The sequence below is a fragment of the Salvelinus alpinus genome, chromosome 1 (genome assembly GCF_045679555.1).
Source record: "Salvelinus alpinus chromosome 1, SLU_Salpinus.1, whole genome shotgun sequence".
Taxonomy (NCBI): domain Eukaryota; kingdom Metazoa; phylum Chordata; class Actinopteri; order Salmoniformes; family Salmonidae; genus Salvelinus; species Salvelinus alpinus.
This window is the reverse complement of record NC_092086.1, coordinates 95,177,218-95,194,506: the sequence shown is the minus strand read 5'-3', so window position 1 is coordinate 95,194,506 and position 17,289 is coordinate 95,177,218. Positions and strand designations below refer to the sequence as shown.

Genomic DNA, 17,289 nt, shown 5'->3' with positions numbered 1-17,289 from the left:
AACTCTCAATACTCCCCAGTCCCCACTATCCTCCTTTCTCAGCACAATGTTCTCTTATACTCATCTTGGGAAGAACAGCTCAGTGTTGCAATCTGTGTTCCCTTCACATTACTATAATAGACCTTTCATCATGATAAATAAACTGACACAAAAAGTGACAGTGATTTTAATGAAGTGCCCATTGTTGTGGTTCCTCGTAGGGTGAGCCTCTATCCTCTTCCTCGCTAATCACCACTCCCGAGGATATTGGAAATTTAATCAAAGTCTACTAGATGATAAATTGTTTAGAACTAGGACAGAAGATTTTATAACTGACTTTTTCAGACATAACATAGGTACAGCAGATCCCCTTATTGTATGGGACACTTTTAAGTGTGCCTTTAGAGGCCATGCAATTCAGTACTCATCTATAAAACAAAGGGAATTTAGATCAAAAGAGTCCATATTAACAAAGGAAATTGAAGGACTAACAGTACAGTTAGATAGCAATAAAAACGGTACCATAGAGGCACAGAATAAGTTAGAGGAAAAACAAAAAGAAATGGAGGAACTTATTCAAGAAAGATCCAGTGTAATATATTATAAAAATAAAGCGAACTGGATGGAATATGGGGAAAAATGCACCAAATTCTTTTTCAATCTTCAATATAGAAATGCTACCAAAAAAAATGTATTAAAACTTGTTACAAATGATGGAGTCACGCATGATTCACCAAATGATATTTTGAAAGAGGAAGTAAAGTACTTTAAGAATATGTTTTCGTTTCAGGCTCCTCCATCTCCACTAACTAAAACTAATTGTATGGATTTTTTTCCTATTAATAATGTAAAATTAACATCTGTACAGAAAGACTCATGTGAAGGCCAAATTACAGAGGAGGAACTGCTTGATGCAATTGGGGCCTTTAAGGATGGGAAAACTCCAGGGCTGGATGGCATACCAGTGGAAGTATACAAAACTTTTTTTGATATACTCAAAGGACCATTATTAGCTTGTTTTAACCACTCCTATATAAATGGTAGATTATCAGACACGCAACAAGAAGGTCTGATATCGTTATTACTGAAACAGGACCCAAGTGGTATATATAAAGATCCAGTCCAATTAAAAAATTGGAGACCTCTTACACTTCAGTGTTGTGATGCAAAAATCCTAGCAAAATGCTTGGCGCATAGAATAAAAAAAGTTTTGTCAGATATTATTCATCCTAATCAGACAGGTTTTTTACATGGACGATACATTGGAGATAATATAAGGCAAGTACTGGAAACAATAGAACACTATGAAATATCGGGGACACCAGGTCTGGTTTTCATAGCTGATTTTGAAAAGGCTTTTGATAAAGTACGACTGGAGTTTATATATAAATGCCTAGAATATTTCAATTTTGGGGAATCTCTTATAAAATGGGTTAAAATTATGTATAGTAACCCTAGGTGTAAAATAGTAAATAATGGCTACATCTCAGAAAATGTTAAACTATCTAGAGGAGTAAAACAAGGTTGTCCACTATCGGCATATCTATTTATTATTGCCATCGAAATGTTAGCTGTTAAAATTAGATCAAACATTAATATTAATGGATTAGAAATCCGTGGCTTAAAAACTAAGGTGTCATTGTACGCTGATGATTCATGTTTTCTTTTAAAACCACAACTAGAGTCTCTCCACGGCCTCATAGAGGATCTAGATACCTTTGCTATCCTCTCTGGATTAAAACCAAATTATGATAAATGTACCATATTACGTATTGGATCACTAAAAAATACACATTTTATATTGCCATGTAGTTTACCAATTAAATGGTCTGACGGAGATGTGGACATACTCGGTATAAAAATCCCAAAAGAAAGAAATGATCTCACTCCAATAAATTTTTATAGAAAGTTAGCAAAAATAGATAAGATCTTGCTACCATGGAAAGGAAAATACCTGTCTATTTGTGGAAAAATCACCCTGATTAACTCTTTAGTCATATCACAGTTTACCTATTTGCTTATGGTTTTGCCTACACCTAGTGACCTGCTTTTAAAATTATATGAACAAAAAATATTCCATTTTATTTGGAACGGCAAGCCAGATAAAATTAAAAGGGCCTATTTATATAACGAATATGAATTCGGAGGGCAGAAATTATTAAATATTAAAGCATTAGACCTCTCACTAAAGGCATCAGTCATACAAAAGTTATACTTAAATCCAAACTGGTTCTCTAGTAAATTGGTACGAATGTCTCATCCTATGTTCAAGAAGGGCCTTTTTCCCTTTATTCAGATTACACCTGCTCACTTTCGGTTGTTTGAAAAGGAAATAATCTCCAAAATATCCTTATTTTTTAAACAAGCCTTAGAAAGTTGGTTGCAATTTCAGTTTAATCCACCTGAAAGGACGGAACAAATAGTACAACAAATATTGTGGTTAAATTCAAATATAGTAATTGATAAAAAAACTGTATTTATCGAAGAAATGTTTAAAAAAGGTATAATTTTTGTGAATGATATCATAAATAGGACTGGTGGAGTTATGTCACACATGCATCTAACACAGACATATGGAAATGTCTGCTCTACCCAAAATTACAACCAATTAATTGCAGCATTACCACAAAAATGGAAGAGGCAAGTAGAAGGGGAAAAAAGTAAGGAACTTGTATGTCGGCCCTGTATTAAAGAACATAAATGGTTAAAGAAAAGTGTGATAAATAAAAACATATACCAATTTCATTTAAGGACCAAAAAACTGACAGCTGTGCCATATAAATTGCAAAATAGTTGGGAAGAGATTTTCGATGTACCCATTCCATGGCACATGGTTTATGAATTGATACGCAAAACAACGCCGGATTCAAAACTTCGAATTTTTCAATTTAAATTACTGTACAAAATTCTTGCAACCAATAGAATGTTATATATATGGGGTATACAATCTTCCCAGCTCTGCAGATTCTGTTGTGAGGAGGCAGAGTCATTAGATAATTTATTTTGGTATTGTCCATATGTAGCTCGTTTTTGGTCACAGGTCCAGGAATGGCTGAAGAATTGCAACATTTGCCTAGAACTAACGTTACAGATAGCAATACTGGGGGATTTGAAAAGCCATAGTCAATCAATCAATAATATAATAATTATTTTAGCAAAAATGTTTATTTTTAATTTACAATCTGTAGAAGCTATGAGAATAGGAAGGTTCAAATCTTTTGTGAAGCATCACAGCACAGTTGAAAAATATATGGCAAATAAAAATCCGAAATGGATGATGTTGGAAGATAGATGGGAAGGGTTGAGTGGAACTGAAGGGTGGGACTAATAACAAGATAAACAATGTAGGGCATACGGGATCTGTGAATTGTGTATAGGTGCGGAGCTTTTGTGAAATAGCACAGTTACAAGTGGAAATAAAATTGGATGGACAACAGAAATAGAGGAAGGACTAAGAACAAACAAGAGAGAACTATTATAAAGTAGACTGTGTCTGTAAAATAGGTATAAGATGTATAAATTGAAGGTAAAAGCAGAAGTGTTTATTAGTTTACTCCAATTGGGGGAGCGGTGGTAGGGTTGCGGGGAATAATAATAAAGGTATATTCTTTAAAAAAGTATGTATGTCTATATAGGTATGTGTATGTATATATGTGTATATGTATGCATGCGTGTATGGATATATATATTTACCCAAAAAAATATGGGGGATTGGAAATGATGCAGACAATTACATTGGAAGCAACATTCTTTCCGCAATATTATGCTGATCCACCCCTAGAAAAATAAATAATAATAATTAATAAAAAAAAAATAATAATAATAAAAAAATAAAAAATAAAAAATAAAAACACCACTCCCAAACACAGACTAGGGGCTCTATTCAATCTGTAACGATGAAGATTCGCTTTAAAGCACGATAGGCAATTAAAGGCCGCGGAGACTGCATTCACGGTAAACGCTGCGTATGTCGGCTCAATCAGAAATTACCTTTACATTTGAACGTGAATCTAACTAACAAACTTTTCAGCGTTGGTATAGAATAACTATCTTAAAAGTAATGACTTGGGACGTCGGTTATAAGATGAAAGCTTCTTTTGGTAATAATACTTGTTCACGTTGCATTTTATCACTTAATAACAAATAATAAACAAAGTTGCTAGCGAAAACCAGGCTAACCATTTAACACGTGTTCATAACTGGAGCATTCTCATTCTCTCTTTCCACTTCCTGTTGCAAAGCATTCTGGGGCTTTCAGTCAATATCGTAATCCAATACTAACCAATGCAACAGAAATGTACATAATACTCTTAATCTTCATCACATGAATTCTAATACAATTACTCTTGTACATGTAAATCACTGTAAATAATGTTTAGATATATCTCAATTAATTAACTCTGTAACCCATTAAAGTTACAACAGTTGGGTTGGACCAGTAGATCTGCCAGTCTGACGGCTGAGTGTTACTGTAACAGGCCTGTAGTCAAATGGAAGAGACTATAAAACTGTCCCACTCTGATCTGTTTCACCTGTCTGTGATTGTCTCTACCCCCATCCAGGTGTCACCCATCTTCCCCATTATCCCCTGTGTATTTATACCTGTGTTTTCTGTCTGTCTGTGCCAGTTCGTCTTGTTCGTCAAGTCAACCAGTGTTTTGTGTTTCAGCTCCTGTTTTTTCCGGTCTCTTCTCTCGCCCTCCTGGTTTTGACCTTAGCCTGTCCTGACTCCGAGCCCACCTGCCTGAACACTCTGCCTGCCCCTTACCTTGAGCCTGCCTGCCGACCTGTACCTTTGCCCCCCCCCCCCCCTGGATTATTGACCTCTGCTTACCCTGAGCCTGCCTGCTGTCCGGTACCGTTGCCCCACCTCTGGTTACTGATCCCTCCCTGCCTTGACCTATCTATTGCCTGCCCCTGTGGGATTATTAAACTATTCAACGTGGTCTGCATCTGGGTCTTACCTTCATATCTGATAAAAACAGGGTTAGCCAGATGCTACCAAGGTACATCTGGACCATGTCCCAGTGAGCTCAACCATCCAGACCCCACATCTGACTGACCATGACAGGGTCTACCCCTCAGCTCCTCTGATGACCATCCCCTATTTGATTTTGTACTGACACCTTGACCTGCACACAACTTAGGGATGGGTTGACAGAAAATAACAAGCTCACTGACACTTGTTTTTCCCTTTTCACAACAAGACAAACACAAGCTGAATATGCAATCACAGAGCAAAAAAACAAAGTGGGTGTATTTCATCTCGGAAATAGTCAAATAAATAAATAACATGCAAAATGCTCAATCAAGAAAACATTTTGCTTCCACATTTCTCTCCAGACTAAAAGCTGTAATACAAGCTGTCTGGCGTGTGTCTCTCCAGAGGCGGTGGGGCGAGGCCATCTGTGTGATGATTGTCCCTGTTCTCTCTGTGTCTCTCCTAGATTACTCACGGGAGTCATCTGCCATTCAAATGACAGGTCCGAACAGAAGAATAGCTCGTCGGCCAGGAGCCGTTGGTCTGTTCCATTGTGCTGGGGCAGAGGACAGGGGCCTTGTTTGATGTGACAAGATTGGATTTCTGCGACAACACGCTGCAGTCATAGGCCTGGCTACATGGAGAATCAGTCAGAAAACACCCGGGGGCACACACTCACTGCGCTATATGGCTGAAGACCTCCAGCATTCAAACATGCATGCATACACACACACTGACCTACACATACTTTTCATCATCTGCAAAAGGCATATGTGTAAACATACAGTATTGCTCTGTATATTGCAATATTTTCTAAACAGTGAATGAAATATGACAGATACAAAATGAAGATGCAAGAGTACAAGATTACCCACCATGGTCAGGCTTGTTGGATACAGTGATGTTCTAGTCTTTACTTTAGGAAATCACACTTCACTTCAAATCAATTGCAGACTAAATTGTATTCAATGAATTATTGACAAGGTCTACAGCTAATAATAACTGCTCAAACAAGCACATTAAAACCAATGATCTATGAAGATTTATGATTACAAAATGTGAAGGTGTAGCCTGAGTGGTTGTCTGTAGTGGCCTGCTTCACACACACCAAACAGATAACCTAACTTCTAAGTTATTTGGGTGTGGAGGCGGAGATAGGGAAAATAACACACTCACATATCATTGAATACCCAAAGCACAGTGGCTCAAGGACGAGTGAAAGGCAATAAAACAAACTAATCTCTCCAAGCCGTTTTCCTTCCCCTCTATTTTCTTCCAGTGAATCATTTAGCTTGAGAAAATAAAAACCCAAACTTGGAGAGCCATCCACTCAAAGCCACGTCGAAGTGAAGTAGGCCGATCAAATTCACCTACAAACGAGAGCAGATAAATAAATAATAAATACACATGGCTGGAGAGAAGAATACTATTCCGCATACGCTATAATCACATCAGGAAGGCAGCTCTTCCTCTGTTTTCCAAAGCATTGGCAATGGAGAGAGAGGGAGGTTCAGCACATAGACATTTAGAGCTGTTTATCTCATTGTTCATCAGAGCAGTGGCACAGGGAGCTGCTGGCGCTGGCTGAGCAGGATGGCTATACTACACCAGGCTCTCATCTCACCACATAGATACAATCCTATCAACTGCAGTGGCCGCTCTACAAAAATCTAGGCTGTGGATGTCCTGGGAGTGTGTAGTTTTGTTTTAGTGTGAATGCTATGAAGTGTATGAAAAGTCCAAAGAGACTATCCATTGAAATGCCTACCAATCCTTTATGATTGGTGTGTTATTTACAAGTAGAACAACATTTAGCCAAAGCCACCATATGAGAGAACCCACTGGACACAGATTTCATTGAAATGACGTGGAAACAACGTTGATTCAACCAGTGTGTTCCGAGTGGGAAAACCTTGTATTAGTTAACCAAATGAAAGGCATAACAATTAGTCAAACCAGTGATGAAAACATGCATATGAAAATGAATGAAAGCTATGATATAATAACTAAATCAACAGAATACATCTCTGTTATGTTTTTATTTGATCAACAACAGTGATGGACACAGGGGTCCTCAGCTGGGCTTCGGACTCATTACAACCTAAAATAGTCCAGGCATTGTTTTGGATGCAGCAGTACCAGACAGACAGACAGCTTTGGGCCAAACAGACCAATCAATATAATGGCCTAACAGCCTAACAGAGATCAAGGTCCACTGCTAACTAATCAATTTCTAGAGAGGTGCGTCCTTATTACGGGCCACTCACTGAACCGTCTGCACAGTCTGCACTGACAGAACAGAACAGAACAGGCATGGTGGATGGTACGCTCTGCATGAGGCAGAGGGTCTTCCTCCTTCCTGAACTGTTATCTAATGACTGACTGGAAAAGACAAGACAACTAGGCTGCCCCACGGTTACCCTGAGCGACAATGTTCAATATTTCTGACATGGCAGCAGATGTGAGAACTTCTCAATTATACATGCATCTGGGATCATGGTTAAATACCTCTAAACACAGGAATGACAGGCTCACAACCACAACCACATCACAGCTCTGTTGGTAAGGAGAGAGCTAGGAGGTAAATAGCAGGAGCGGCGTGGCACTGTCCCGTAATGAAAAAGACCAGCAAACCTACGGTGGGGGCAACAACACATTTAAGAGATGTGTGGCTAGAAGAAGTGTGACGTAGGAAATAAACAAAAACATTTTATTTTCTTAAAATGATTGGATGGATAAACATCCACAGGACTGCCTGCTACTCAGGTAAGAAAACGATTCAACGGTCAGTTAGAGATAACACCCGGAATTGTGTTGTACTTCCACAGCAATATCTATAAAAACACATCACCAAAAGCAAATATTCTGCTTTATCTGATTGCAATTGTTGTCTGAATATGTACCTGTGCAAGTGTGTGTGCATGTGTATGTATGTGTGTTTATGTGAAATTGGGTGTTTCTAAATTAGCAGAACTGCCTCCTAAACACACAACATAGATTATTCTCAAATGTAATCAGTTTTGTGAGGGGGGAGTGATTGAAGTGAGAATTTTAGTAGTCGATAAAAAACTCATCTGCCATCTGAATCAGCCACAAAGTATAGTAGCATTAGCTAGCTTGTCTGAAAAAGCAGTTGTATAAGTCAGACACATTACCAATCCTAATGTTTGTGTTTGGCGTTTGCCAATTTTCAATTACTTGTAAAGCTGCTATCCCCTTCCTTGATCTATCCACAACATCATTATCTTACTCTGCTACTTAGAATATGTTTACCCTTCCTGATGAATTCAATTACATCTTTTCAGAGGAAGTTACTGTGGGGGTGGCCCTGCCTGGCTGAGGTCAACGCTGGCTGTGAATACTAAAGCTACTCCTCCAAACACATTACACAGGCTATTACCTGTTGCCTTCCACATGGCTCTACCCGACCCAGCTGGGCCCTCTGTGCCGACCCAGATGAAGTGCTTTCTAGATGGGATCTGGCGTTCAGAACAGGGGAAAGAGCTGCAGCTGTCCCTGTGCTTAATCGTTTCAGAGAACCAGCTCCTCTGCACACGCCACTCCTGATTAGAGAGGTGTGTACGCAGCCTGGCAGAGCGTGAACACTGGGGAGGCTCACCACACTGACTGTTTTTTAGTGGGAGAGTGGTAGTAGGATCGATAAGGCAACAGGCCTAAGGGACAACAGCTGGAAACTCAGCCCATTCTGCTCTGCGTTGACAAAGTAGCAGCAGGCATCTGAGGGAGGTCAGATGTCAAATGGAGGTGGACATGAGAGGCAGAGAGGGAGGGAGAATCCACTTAATCTTTTTCAATCCCTGACCCTCTCTTAACTGCTTCTTTCCCCAGTCCTCTCTGTTGAGAGTGATATATCATAAAAGGATTGGCTGTGAGTGATGGCATCTGCTCCTGAAGAGATTGTTTAGTTCCTCCACTGCACGCACGCCACTTGTGAAAAGGGCTGCGGTCGGTGTGAACCTTTCTAAATGTGTTTCATCCCACTGGAGATAACTAGGAGAGCGATGAGAGGAACCATCACAATCTGAAAATGGATTATAAGTCCTCCAGAAGAACCTGCTCATCAAATCCGTATCTATCACCAGAGAGCCATACCCAGGGCCACTTAGAGTGAAGGAATGGTAAACATCCATAAAAGGTTCCATTGTCACGTGTGCTCCTTCTCCGGCCTCTAGGTCACCAGGCTGCTCATTATGGCACACACCTGTCACCATCGTTATGCACACCTGCGCGTCAGACTCACCTGGACTCCATCACCTCCTTGATTACCTGCCCTATATATGTCACTCCCTTTGGTTCCTTCCCCAGGTGTCATTGTTTCGGTTCCTGTGTCATGTCTGTGCGTTGTTCATTTTTCTTATTTTGTATTATGTTGTGTTTATTTATTAAAACACTCACTCCTTGAACTTGTTTCCCGACTCTCAGCGCACATCGTTACATCCATGCTCCTCTCTAGGCTAAGGTTTTGACTACAAAGCCACCCCTTATTTAGCTGTACAAGAGAAACTGAATTCATTTTACATTTAAAAAATACAGTGTGACAGAATCATTGCAGTGTAAAAAAAAGATTCAGTAAACAAGATATTTACAGAATAGTTTCCACAGAAACATAAACCTCTGAATCCACATTTAAAAAGATGATGACTCACATTAGAGTGCACATGACATACATTGAGAGCAGAAAGCATTTGCACATGGCGAGCTGAAAATGCCAGCATTTAGCCAGGCTGTATGCTCCACCTGGGAGGCCGAGAGAGGCAGAGAGGCAGGGAACGGCTCTGTCAGGTGCCAAGCCCGGAAAACGGGGCATTCTGGCATAATGACTCTCATTTACAATTGACAAGCTGAAGGAAAGCGAAACTAATTATGACAGCGTGCAGATGCTGAATAGCCCTTGATGAAGTTAATCACCAGTAATTCAAAAAACAGGTGTTGAACATTTTCTATCCCCTCCTATGAAATTACAGGATGATCAGAATTCAAGAGTGTGCAGTTTAATTGAATGGGACGTCCGCTGCATCCTCTTCCTCCCCCTCCCTAAAAAACACTGTGAGGAAACGATTACTGTGGATCACCATGAATGACAAGCTTTCTCTCCTCGCTTTGAGATGAGGTGCGGGTGTCAACCGTTTATCTAAAATGCTCTATCCGTGATTATATTCATGGTGGCTTTATGTCTTTTTGAGGCTATAGAGTGCACGACTGCATGCTGTCATTTTAAAGTACATCAACCTAAATTAGCTTGGAATTCTATTAGGATGAGAAATTGACTTTCACTTTCTCAGTTGCTTTCTACATTTGGTTTTGTTTGTTGTCTACAGTACATCTATCTGAAAGTGGAACTAGCTGCCCCCACCCAGTCTCAATATCAAGCTCCCACAAAACTGGGGGTGGATATCTGTGTCCCCAAAGGCCAAAAATGAAAGATGGACTTTCAGTGAAAACCTCTGTCGTACAATCTAAATGGATTTGAAGTCTTTAGAGTAATAAGTACCCGTTTCCAGGCGTATTGCAGCCGCTGAGACCACATCCAGCACATGGGTAATACTCCTCCATTCTTCCACAACGAGGCTTCCATAGCTCATTATTCTAATCACAGGCTTTCATCTTTAGTACAACATTCAAACCAACAGTGGCGTGTCAAGGACAGCTCCATCAACCAGGAGGGGCTCGTAATTCATTTAATGAGCTGCAGGATACATAATACAACCCCAAACCCAATCTTCTATATCCCATACCACACATGTTACAGTAAAACACTCGGATAATGTGGAACACTGTTACAAAGATAATGTATCTGAATTACTGTGAAAATGTTGGAAACACAAATGTGTGTGCATGCGCGCGCCTGTGTATTATAAAGAGCATGAATGGCATTCATGTTCGCCTCTCTTTAAAGACAAAGAAGAAAGGTGAAAGGTCAGTCCATACAATAGCTTAAGATAGATGCTGATCACTGAGCAGTAATCACACCATTGTAATTCAAGGTGTTAGGCAATTTGTCTCTAACCAAATCTTTGAATCCAGGCTGACTTCAACCATACAAAGTAATGCACAAGGCTTGGTTTTCTGCTTCTTGAAAGTCAGAAGCATTAAAAGCACTGCTCAAGTTTACACATAAAAAACACAACATGCGCATGTATTCTGCTTATTGTTATCATTGAATAGCTGCAGCCCTGAATGCACTAATGGAAACTGCCAAAGGTTACTTTGCTTTAAAAATACTGTGTGCATTTTGTTCCCTCTCCCTGTAGTGTCAAGTAGTGAGCAAGTGATGCTGCTGTGTTTATGGGTCGTTCCATTTGGCACCCCTTTTGATTCGAACGAAACCTTCCCTACATGTTTGCACATTGTAGAAACGACAAGATGGTAACTTTTTGGGCCTGTAAGCCTAAACATTCAGGAGATATAGGTGCTCAAAGTTGACCCATTTAGCATACCCCTCCCTACCATGAGACACCATGTCTTCATTACTGAAAAGATACATAGTTGAGTTTGATATCATTTGAACGCTTATAAACAGGGCTGTCAAAATGTTTTTTTTACCTTTATTAATGACAATCATCTAAAAATGCATAAACTCCAATTTCGGTTATGTTAATGTTAAGTAAGATCATTGCACTGTGTAAATGGGTAGAGAGGCGCTTCCCGCAGTACCAATCAACTATGTCAAACAGTTCGGTCAGTAATCTTCAGCGATTCTTAGATAAGCATGCCCCGTTCAAAAAATGCAGAACTAAGAACAGATATAGCCCTTGGTTCACTCCAGACCTGACTGCCCTCGACCAGCACAAAAACATCCTGTGGCAGACTGCAATAGCATCGAATAGTCCCCGCGATATGCAACTGTTCAGGGAAGTCAGGAACCAATAAACTCAGTCAGTTAGGAAAGCAAAGGCTAGCTTTTTCAAGCAGAAATTTGCATCCTGTAGCTCTAACTCCAAAAAGTTCTGGGACACTGTAAAGTCCATGGAGAACAAGAGCACCTCCTCCCAGCTGCCCACTGCACTGAGGCTAGGTAACACGGTTACCACCGATAAATCCATGATAATCGAAAACTTCAACAAGCATTTCTCAACGGCTGGCCATGCCTTCCACCTGGCTACTCCAACCTCGGCCAACAGCTCCACCACCCCCCCCCCCCCCCCCCCCGCAGCTACTCGCCCAAGCGTCCTCAGCTTCTCCTTTACCCAAATCCAGATAGCAGATGTTCTGAAAGAGCTGCAAAACCTGGACCCATACAAATCAGCTGGGCTTGACAATCTAGACCCTCTATTTCTGAAACTATCCGCCGCCATTGTCGCAACCCCTATTACCAGCCTGTTCAACCTGTCTTTCATATCGTCTGAGATCCCCAAGGATTGGAAAGCTGCCGCGGTCATCAGGAGACACCCTGGACCCAAACTGTTACAGACCTATATCCATCCTGCCCTGCCTATCTAAGGTCTTCGAAAGCCAAGTTAATAAACAGATCACTGACCATCTCGAATCCCACCGTACCTACTCCGCTGTGCAATCCGGTTTCCGAGCCGGTCACGGGTGCACCTCAGCCACGCTCAAGGTACTAAATGATATCATAACCGCCATCGATAAAAGACAGTACTGTGCAGCCGTCTTCATCGACCTGGCCAAGGCTTTCGACTCTGTCAATCACCATATTCTTATCGGCAGACTCAGTAGCCTCGGTTTTTCTGATGACTGCCTCGCCTGGTTCACCAACTACTTTGCAGACAGAGTTCAGTGTGTCAAATCGGAGGGCATGTTGTCCGGTCCTCTGGCAGTCTCTATGGGGGTACCACAGGGTTCAATTCTCAGGCCGACTCTTTTCTCTGTATATATCAATGATGTTGCTCTTGCTGCGGGTGATTCCCTGATCCACCTCTATGCAGACGACACCATTCTGTATACTTCTGGCCCTTCCTTGGACACTGTGCTATCTAACCTCCAAACGAGCTTCAATGCAATACAACACTCCTTCCGTGGCCTCCAACTGCTCTTAAACGCTAGTAAAACCAAATGCATGCTTTTCAACCGTTCGCTGCCTGCACCCGCCCGCCCGACTAGCATCACCACCCTGGACGGTTCCGACTTAGAATATGTGGACATCTATAAATACCTAGGTGTCTGGCTAGACTGTAAACTTACAGTCATATTAAACATCTCCAATCCAAAATCAAATCAAGAATTGGCTTTCTATTTCGCAACAAAGCCTCCTTCACTCATGCCGTCAAACTTACTCTAGTAAAACTGACTATCCTACCGATCCTCGACTTCAGCGATGTCATCTACAAAATAGCTTCCAATACTCTACTCAGCAAACTAGATGCAGTTTATCATAGTGCCATCCGTTTTGTTACTAAAACACCTTATACCACCCACCACTGCGACCTGTATGCTCTAGTCGGCTGGCCCTCGCTACATATTCGTCGCCAGACCCACTGGCTCCAGGTCATCTATAAGTCCATGCTAGGTAAAGCTCCGCCTTATCACAGTTCACTGGTCACGACAACAACACCCACCCGTAGCACGCACTCCAGCAGGTATATCTCACTGATCATCCCAAAAGTCAACACCTCATTTGGCCGCCTTTCCTTCCAGTTCTCTGCTGCCTGTGACTGGAACGAATTGCAAAAATCGCTGAAGTTGGAGACTTTTATTTCCCTCACCAACTTTAAACATCTGCTATCTGAGCAGCTAACCGATCGCTGCAGCTGTACATAGTCCATCTGTAAACAGCCCACCCAATTTACCTACCTCATCCCCTTACTGTTTTTATTTATTTACTTTTCTGCTCTTTTGCTCACCAGTATCTCTACTTGCACATTGATCATCTGATGATTTATCACTCCAGTGTTAATCTGCTAAATTGTAATTATTCGCTCCTATGGCCTATTTATTGCCTACCTCCTCATGCCTTTTGCACACAATGTATATAGACTCATTTTTTTCCTACTGTGTTATTGACTTGTTTATTGTTTACTCCATGTGTAACTCTGTGTTGTTGTCTGTTCACACTGCTATGCTTTATCTTGGCCAGGTCGCAGTTGTAAATGAGAACTTGTTCTCAACTAGCCTACCTGGTTAAATAAAGGTGGGGAAAAAAGAAAAAAAATCCTGAGGATTAGTCTCTCGTTACTGTCTGCCACATGGACCCTCTCACACACAAACAATAAAGGTCTGCTCACCCCCGTGTTGCGTACATTTTAGTTTTAGGCGACTCCTAATTGTTTGCTATGTTATTTGATCGAATTTGACTTTTCATTTATGTTTTCTTAATCAGAATGGCAGTATTCTATTTCCATTAATATTATATTCCATTCCATTACAGTTGCATTGAAAACCCTCTGATTCCGGTTGCCAAAAACCAAAACAAACTTGTTGTGATAGTAAGTAGGTTAAGTACTTTACTCCTAAAATGTGTTTTACGAGACCCTTTTCCATTTTATTTGAATCAACCAAGATGGTGATTAACTATGTTAACAGAGTGTATTTTATGTTTGGTATTATATGTCTATGTAATTATCTTTAATAGTTTATATTACATTTTTAAAGGGCTTGCTTAACTTTTGGTCGAAGAGTTTATTATGACTAGCTCTAGCTTGATTCAAATGATACAATGATGCAAACATATTCGAGTCTGAAATAGCAAAACATTACGTAATGCCTTGAAAGTATGTAAGTAACCTAAGATATGTTAGGATGCGACTTTTTCTTTCTGCTTCCCTCAAGTGCTTTGGGCTTTTTGGTATTTTTGTTTATTGTAGACAGACAACGGTGCATGTGAGGATATTGGGGCAGAATAGAGGGAGTGATACCCTTAATGGACTTATGCATATAAATATATAACTACTGAAAGCACAAACACACTTGTAGATCTGGTTTCAGGAGCTGTGTGGCATGGTACAGTACGCGGAGCCGTACGGGCTGAGATCACAAATAGACTACTATGACTGACATTAAAAACTCCACGTAGGACTGAATATATTTCTTACCTTGTCCATGTGTGTTTGTCACCGCAGCAGCGAGAACCAACACCGTAACGATGACGTGTAATTGGTAGTCTCTTCTCATACACATGTCTACTGAAGTCGAAGTCCCTCTCTGATCACAGAATACGTCCTTGTATTAAATACTTTCCGGAGCAAAATAAGCAAACGAATAATAAAACGTCCGTGAGGTCTGTGAAACACAGAGAAAGCCGTGCTGCGTTTGCACTTATTTAGCAAGTCGAGCAATGAGCAGATCTGACAAGAATCAACTGAAACGCAGAGCCCGTTTAATTGTAACGCTCAGTAAGCGGATTGCTGTCTCTCTGTGCTGTCAGCACCTTCAGGACAACTAGCACGACGCGGAAGCTTCGGCACCATGGACAGCTCCTAGCGTCAGCAAACGGTACAACTTCCGCTCCATGGAAAAGTTACCACTCCGTATTTGGACAGTGCATTTGTGATGAGCAACAAATCACATGCCTTTTTGTGGTTAGATATTTCAAAATGTTAAATAATTATAGGATATATGCATGCATGTTATTGCTATAATTTTGAGAACGCGAAGATCAGCCTATAATCAAACTAAAAAGTGAGCAATAGCTACATGTGTTATAATTTCAATCATAGTAAGGGTGAAGTGTTTTATATAACACATATAATAACTCATATTTTGCTCTGTAATATTTGACTTGTCTGTCATCATCCATTCACTGAATACTTAAAAGGGCAACAAATAATAAAGAGCAACGTTCATACAGTGGATTCGGGAAAGCATTCCTACCACTTGACTTTTTCCACATTTTGTTACATTACAGCCTTTCCCTCATCAATCTACACACAATACCCCATAATGACGAAGTGAAAACAGGTTTTTAGATTTTTTTGCAATAAAAATATATATTAGAAAAATATCATATGACATAAGTATTCAGACCCTTTACTCAGTACTTTGTTGAAGCACCATTGGCAGCGATTTCAGCCTTGAGACTTCTTGGGTATGACACACCTGTATTTGAGGATTTTCTTCCATTCTTCTCTGCAGATCCTCTCAAGCTCTGTCAGGTTGGATGGGGAGTGTCGCTGCACAGCTATTTTCAGGTCTTTTCAAAGATGTTCGATCGGATTCAAGTCCGGGCTCTGGCTGGGCCACACAAGGACATTCAGAGACTTGTCCCAAAGCCACTCATGCGTTGTCTTGGCTGTGTGTTTAGGGTCGTTGTCGTGTTGGAAGGTGAACCTTCGCCCCAGTCTGAAGTCCTGGGCGCTCTGGAGAAGGTTTTCATCAAAGATCTCTCTGTACTTTGCTTCGTTCATCTTTCCCTCAATCCTGACTACTCTCCCAGTCGCTGCCGCTGAAAAACATCCCCACAGCAGGATGCTGCCACCACCATGCTTCACTGCAGGGATGGTGCCAGGTTTCCTCCAGACGTGACGCTTGGCATCTGGCCAAGAGTTCAACCTTGGTTTCCATCTGGCACTCTGCCGTAAAGGCCTGATTGGGGGATTGCTGCACAGATGGTTATCTTTCTGGAATGTTCTCCCATCTCCACAGAGGAATTCTGGAGCTCTGTCAGTGTGACCATTGGTTTCTTGGTCATCTCCCTGACCAAGGCCCTTCTCCCCCAATTGCTCAGTTTAGCCGGGCGGCCAGCTCTAGGAAGAGTCTCGGTGGTTCTAAACTTCTTCAATTTAAGAATGATGGAGGCCACTGTGTTTGTTGGGGACTTTCAATGCTGCAGAAATTTTTTGGCACCCTTCCCCAGATCCCCAGAAATAAAACAAACTCTGCAGGGATTTTTCTGCTGACCTACAATTGAGAAATGTATGAACTGAGTTAGAGGAATAAGGACCTTTGTTAACTTTCAGTAAAGTAATTTTGACTTCTGAAAAAAACATATCTTGTCTCGGAGCTCTACGGACAATTCCTTCGACCTCATGGCTTGGTTTTTGCTGTGTGTGTGCCTTTCCAAATCATGTGTGTGCCTTTCCAAATCATGTCCAATCAATTGAATTTTCCACAGGTGGACTCCAATCAAGTAGAAACATCTCAAGTATGATCAATGGAAACAGGATGCATCTGAGCTCAGTTTAAAGTCTCATAGCAAAGGGTCTGAATACATATGTAAATAAGGTATTTCTGTAAAGCTTGTCGTCTGGAGGAGAAGAAGAGGACCAAGGTGCAGCGTGGTAAGTGTTCATATTTTTTTAGTAAAATACGTAAAACTAAACCAAAAGAACAAACACGACAACCGAACAGTCCAGAAAGGTGAAACAAACACTAAACCGGAAACAACCACCCACAAACACAGGTGGGAACAGGCT

The 17,289-nt window shown here is 41.0% G+C and overlaps 1 protein-coding gene across 4 annotated transcripts in view; it reads right to left on the bottom strand.

Annotated features, from left to right (window-relative positions):
- LOC139535790 (seizure protein 6-like) overlaps window positions 1-15,335 on the bottom strand; it is a 244,895-nt gene extending 229,560 nt beyond the window's left edge. For all 4 annotated transcript variants that reach the window (XR_011667195.1, XR_011667197.1, XM_071335592.1 and 1 more), the window contains exon 1: window positions 14,971-15,335. Coding sequence is in view for 2 of the 4 variants with exons in the window: in XM_071335592.1 (XP_071191693.1) it covers window positions 14,971-15,055 (85 nt within the window). In the remaining 2 variants the exon portion in view is untranslated. The remainder of the gene's footprint in view (window positions 1-14,970) is intronic.
- Between the last annotated feature and the right edge of the window lie 1,954 nt (window positions 15,336-17,289).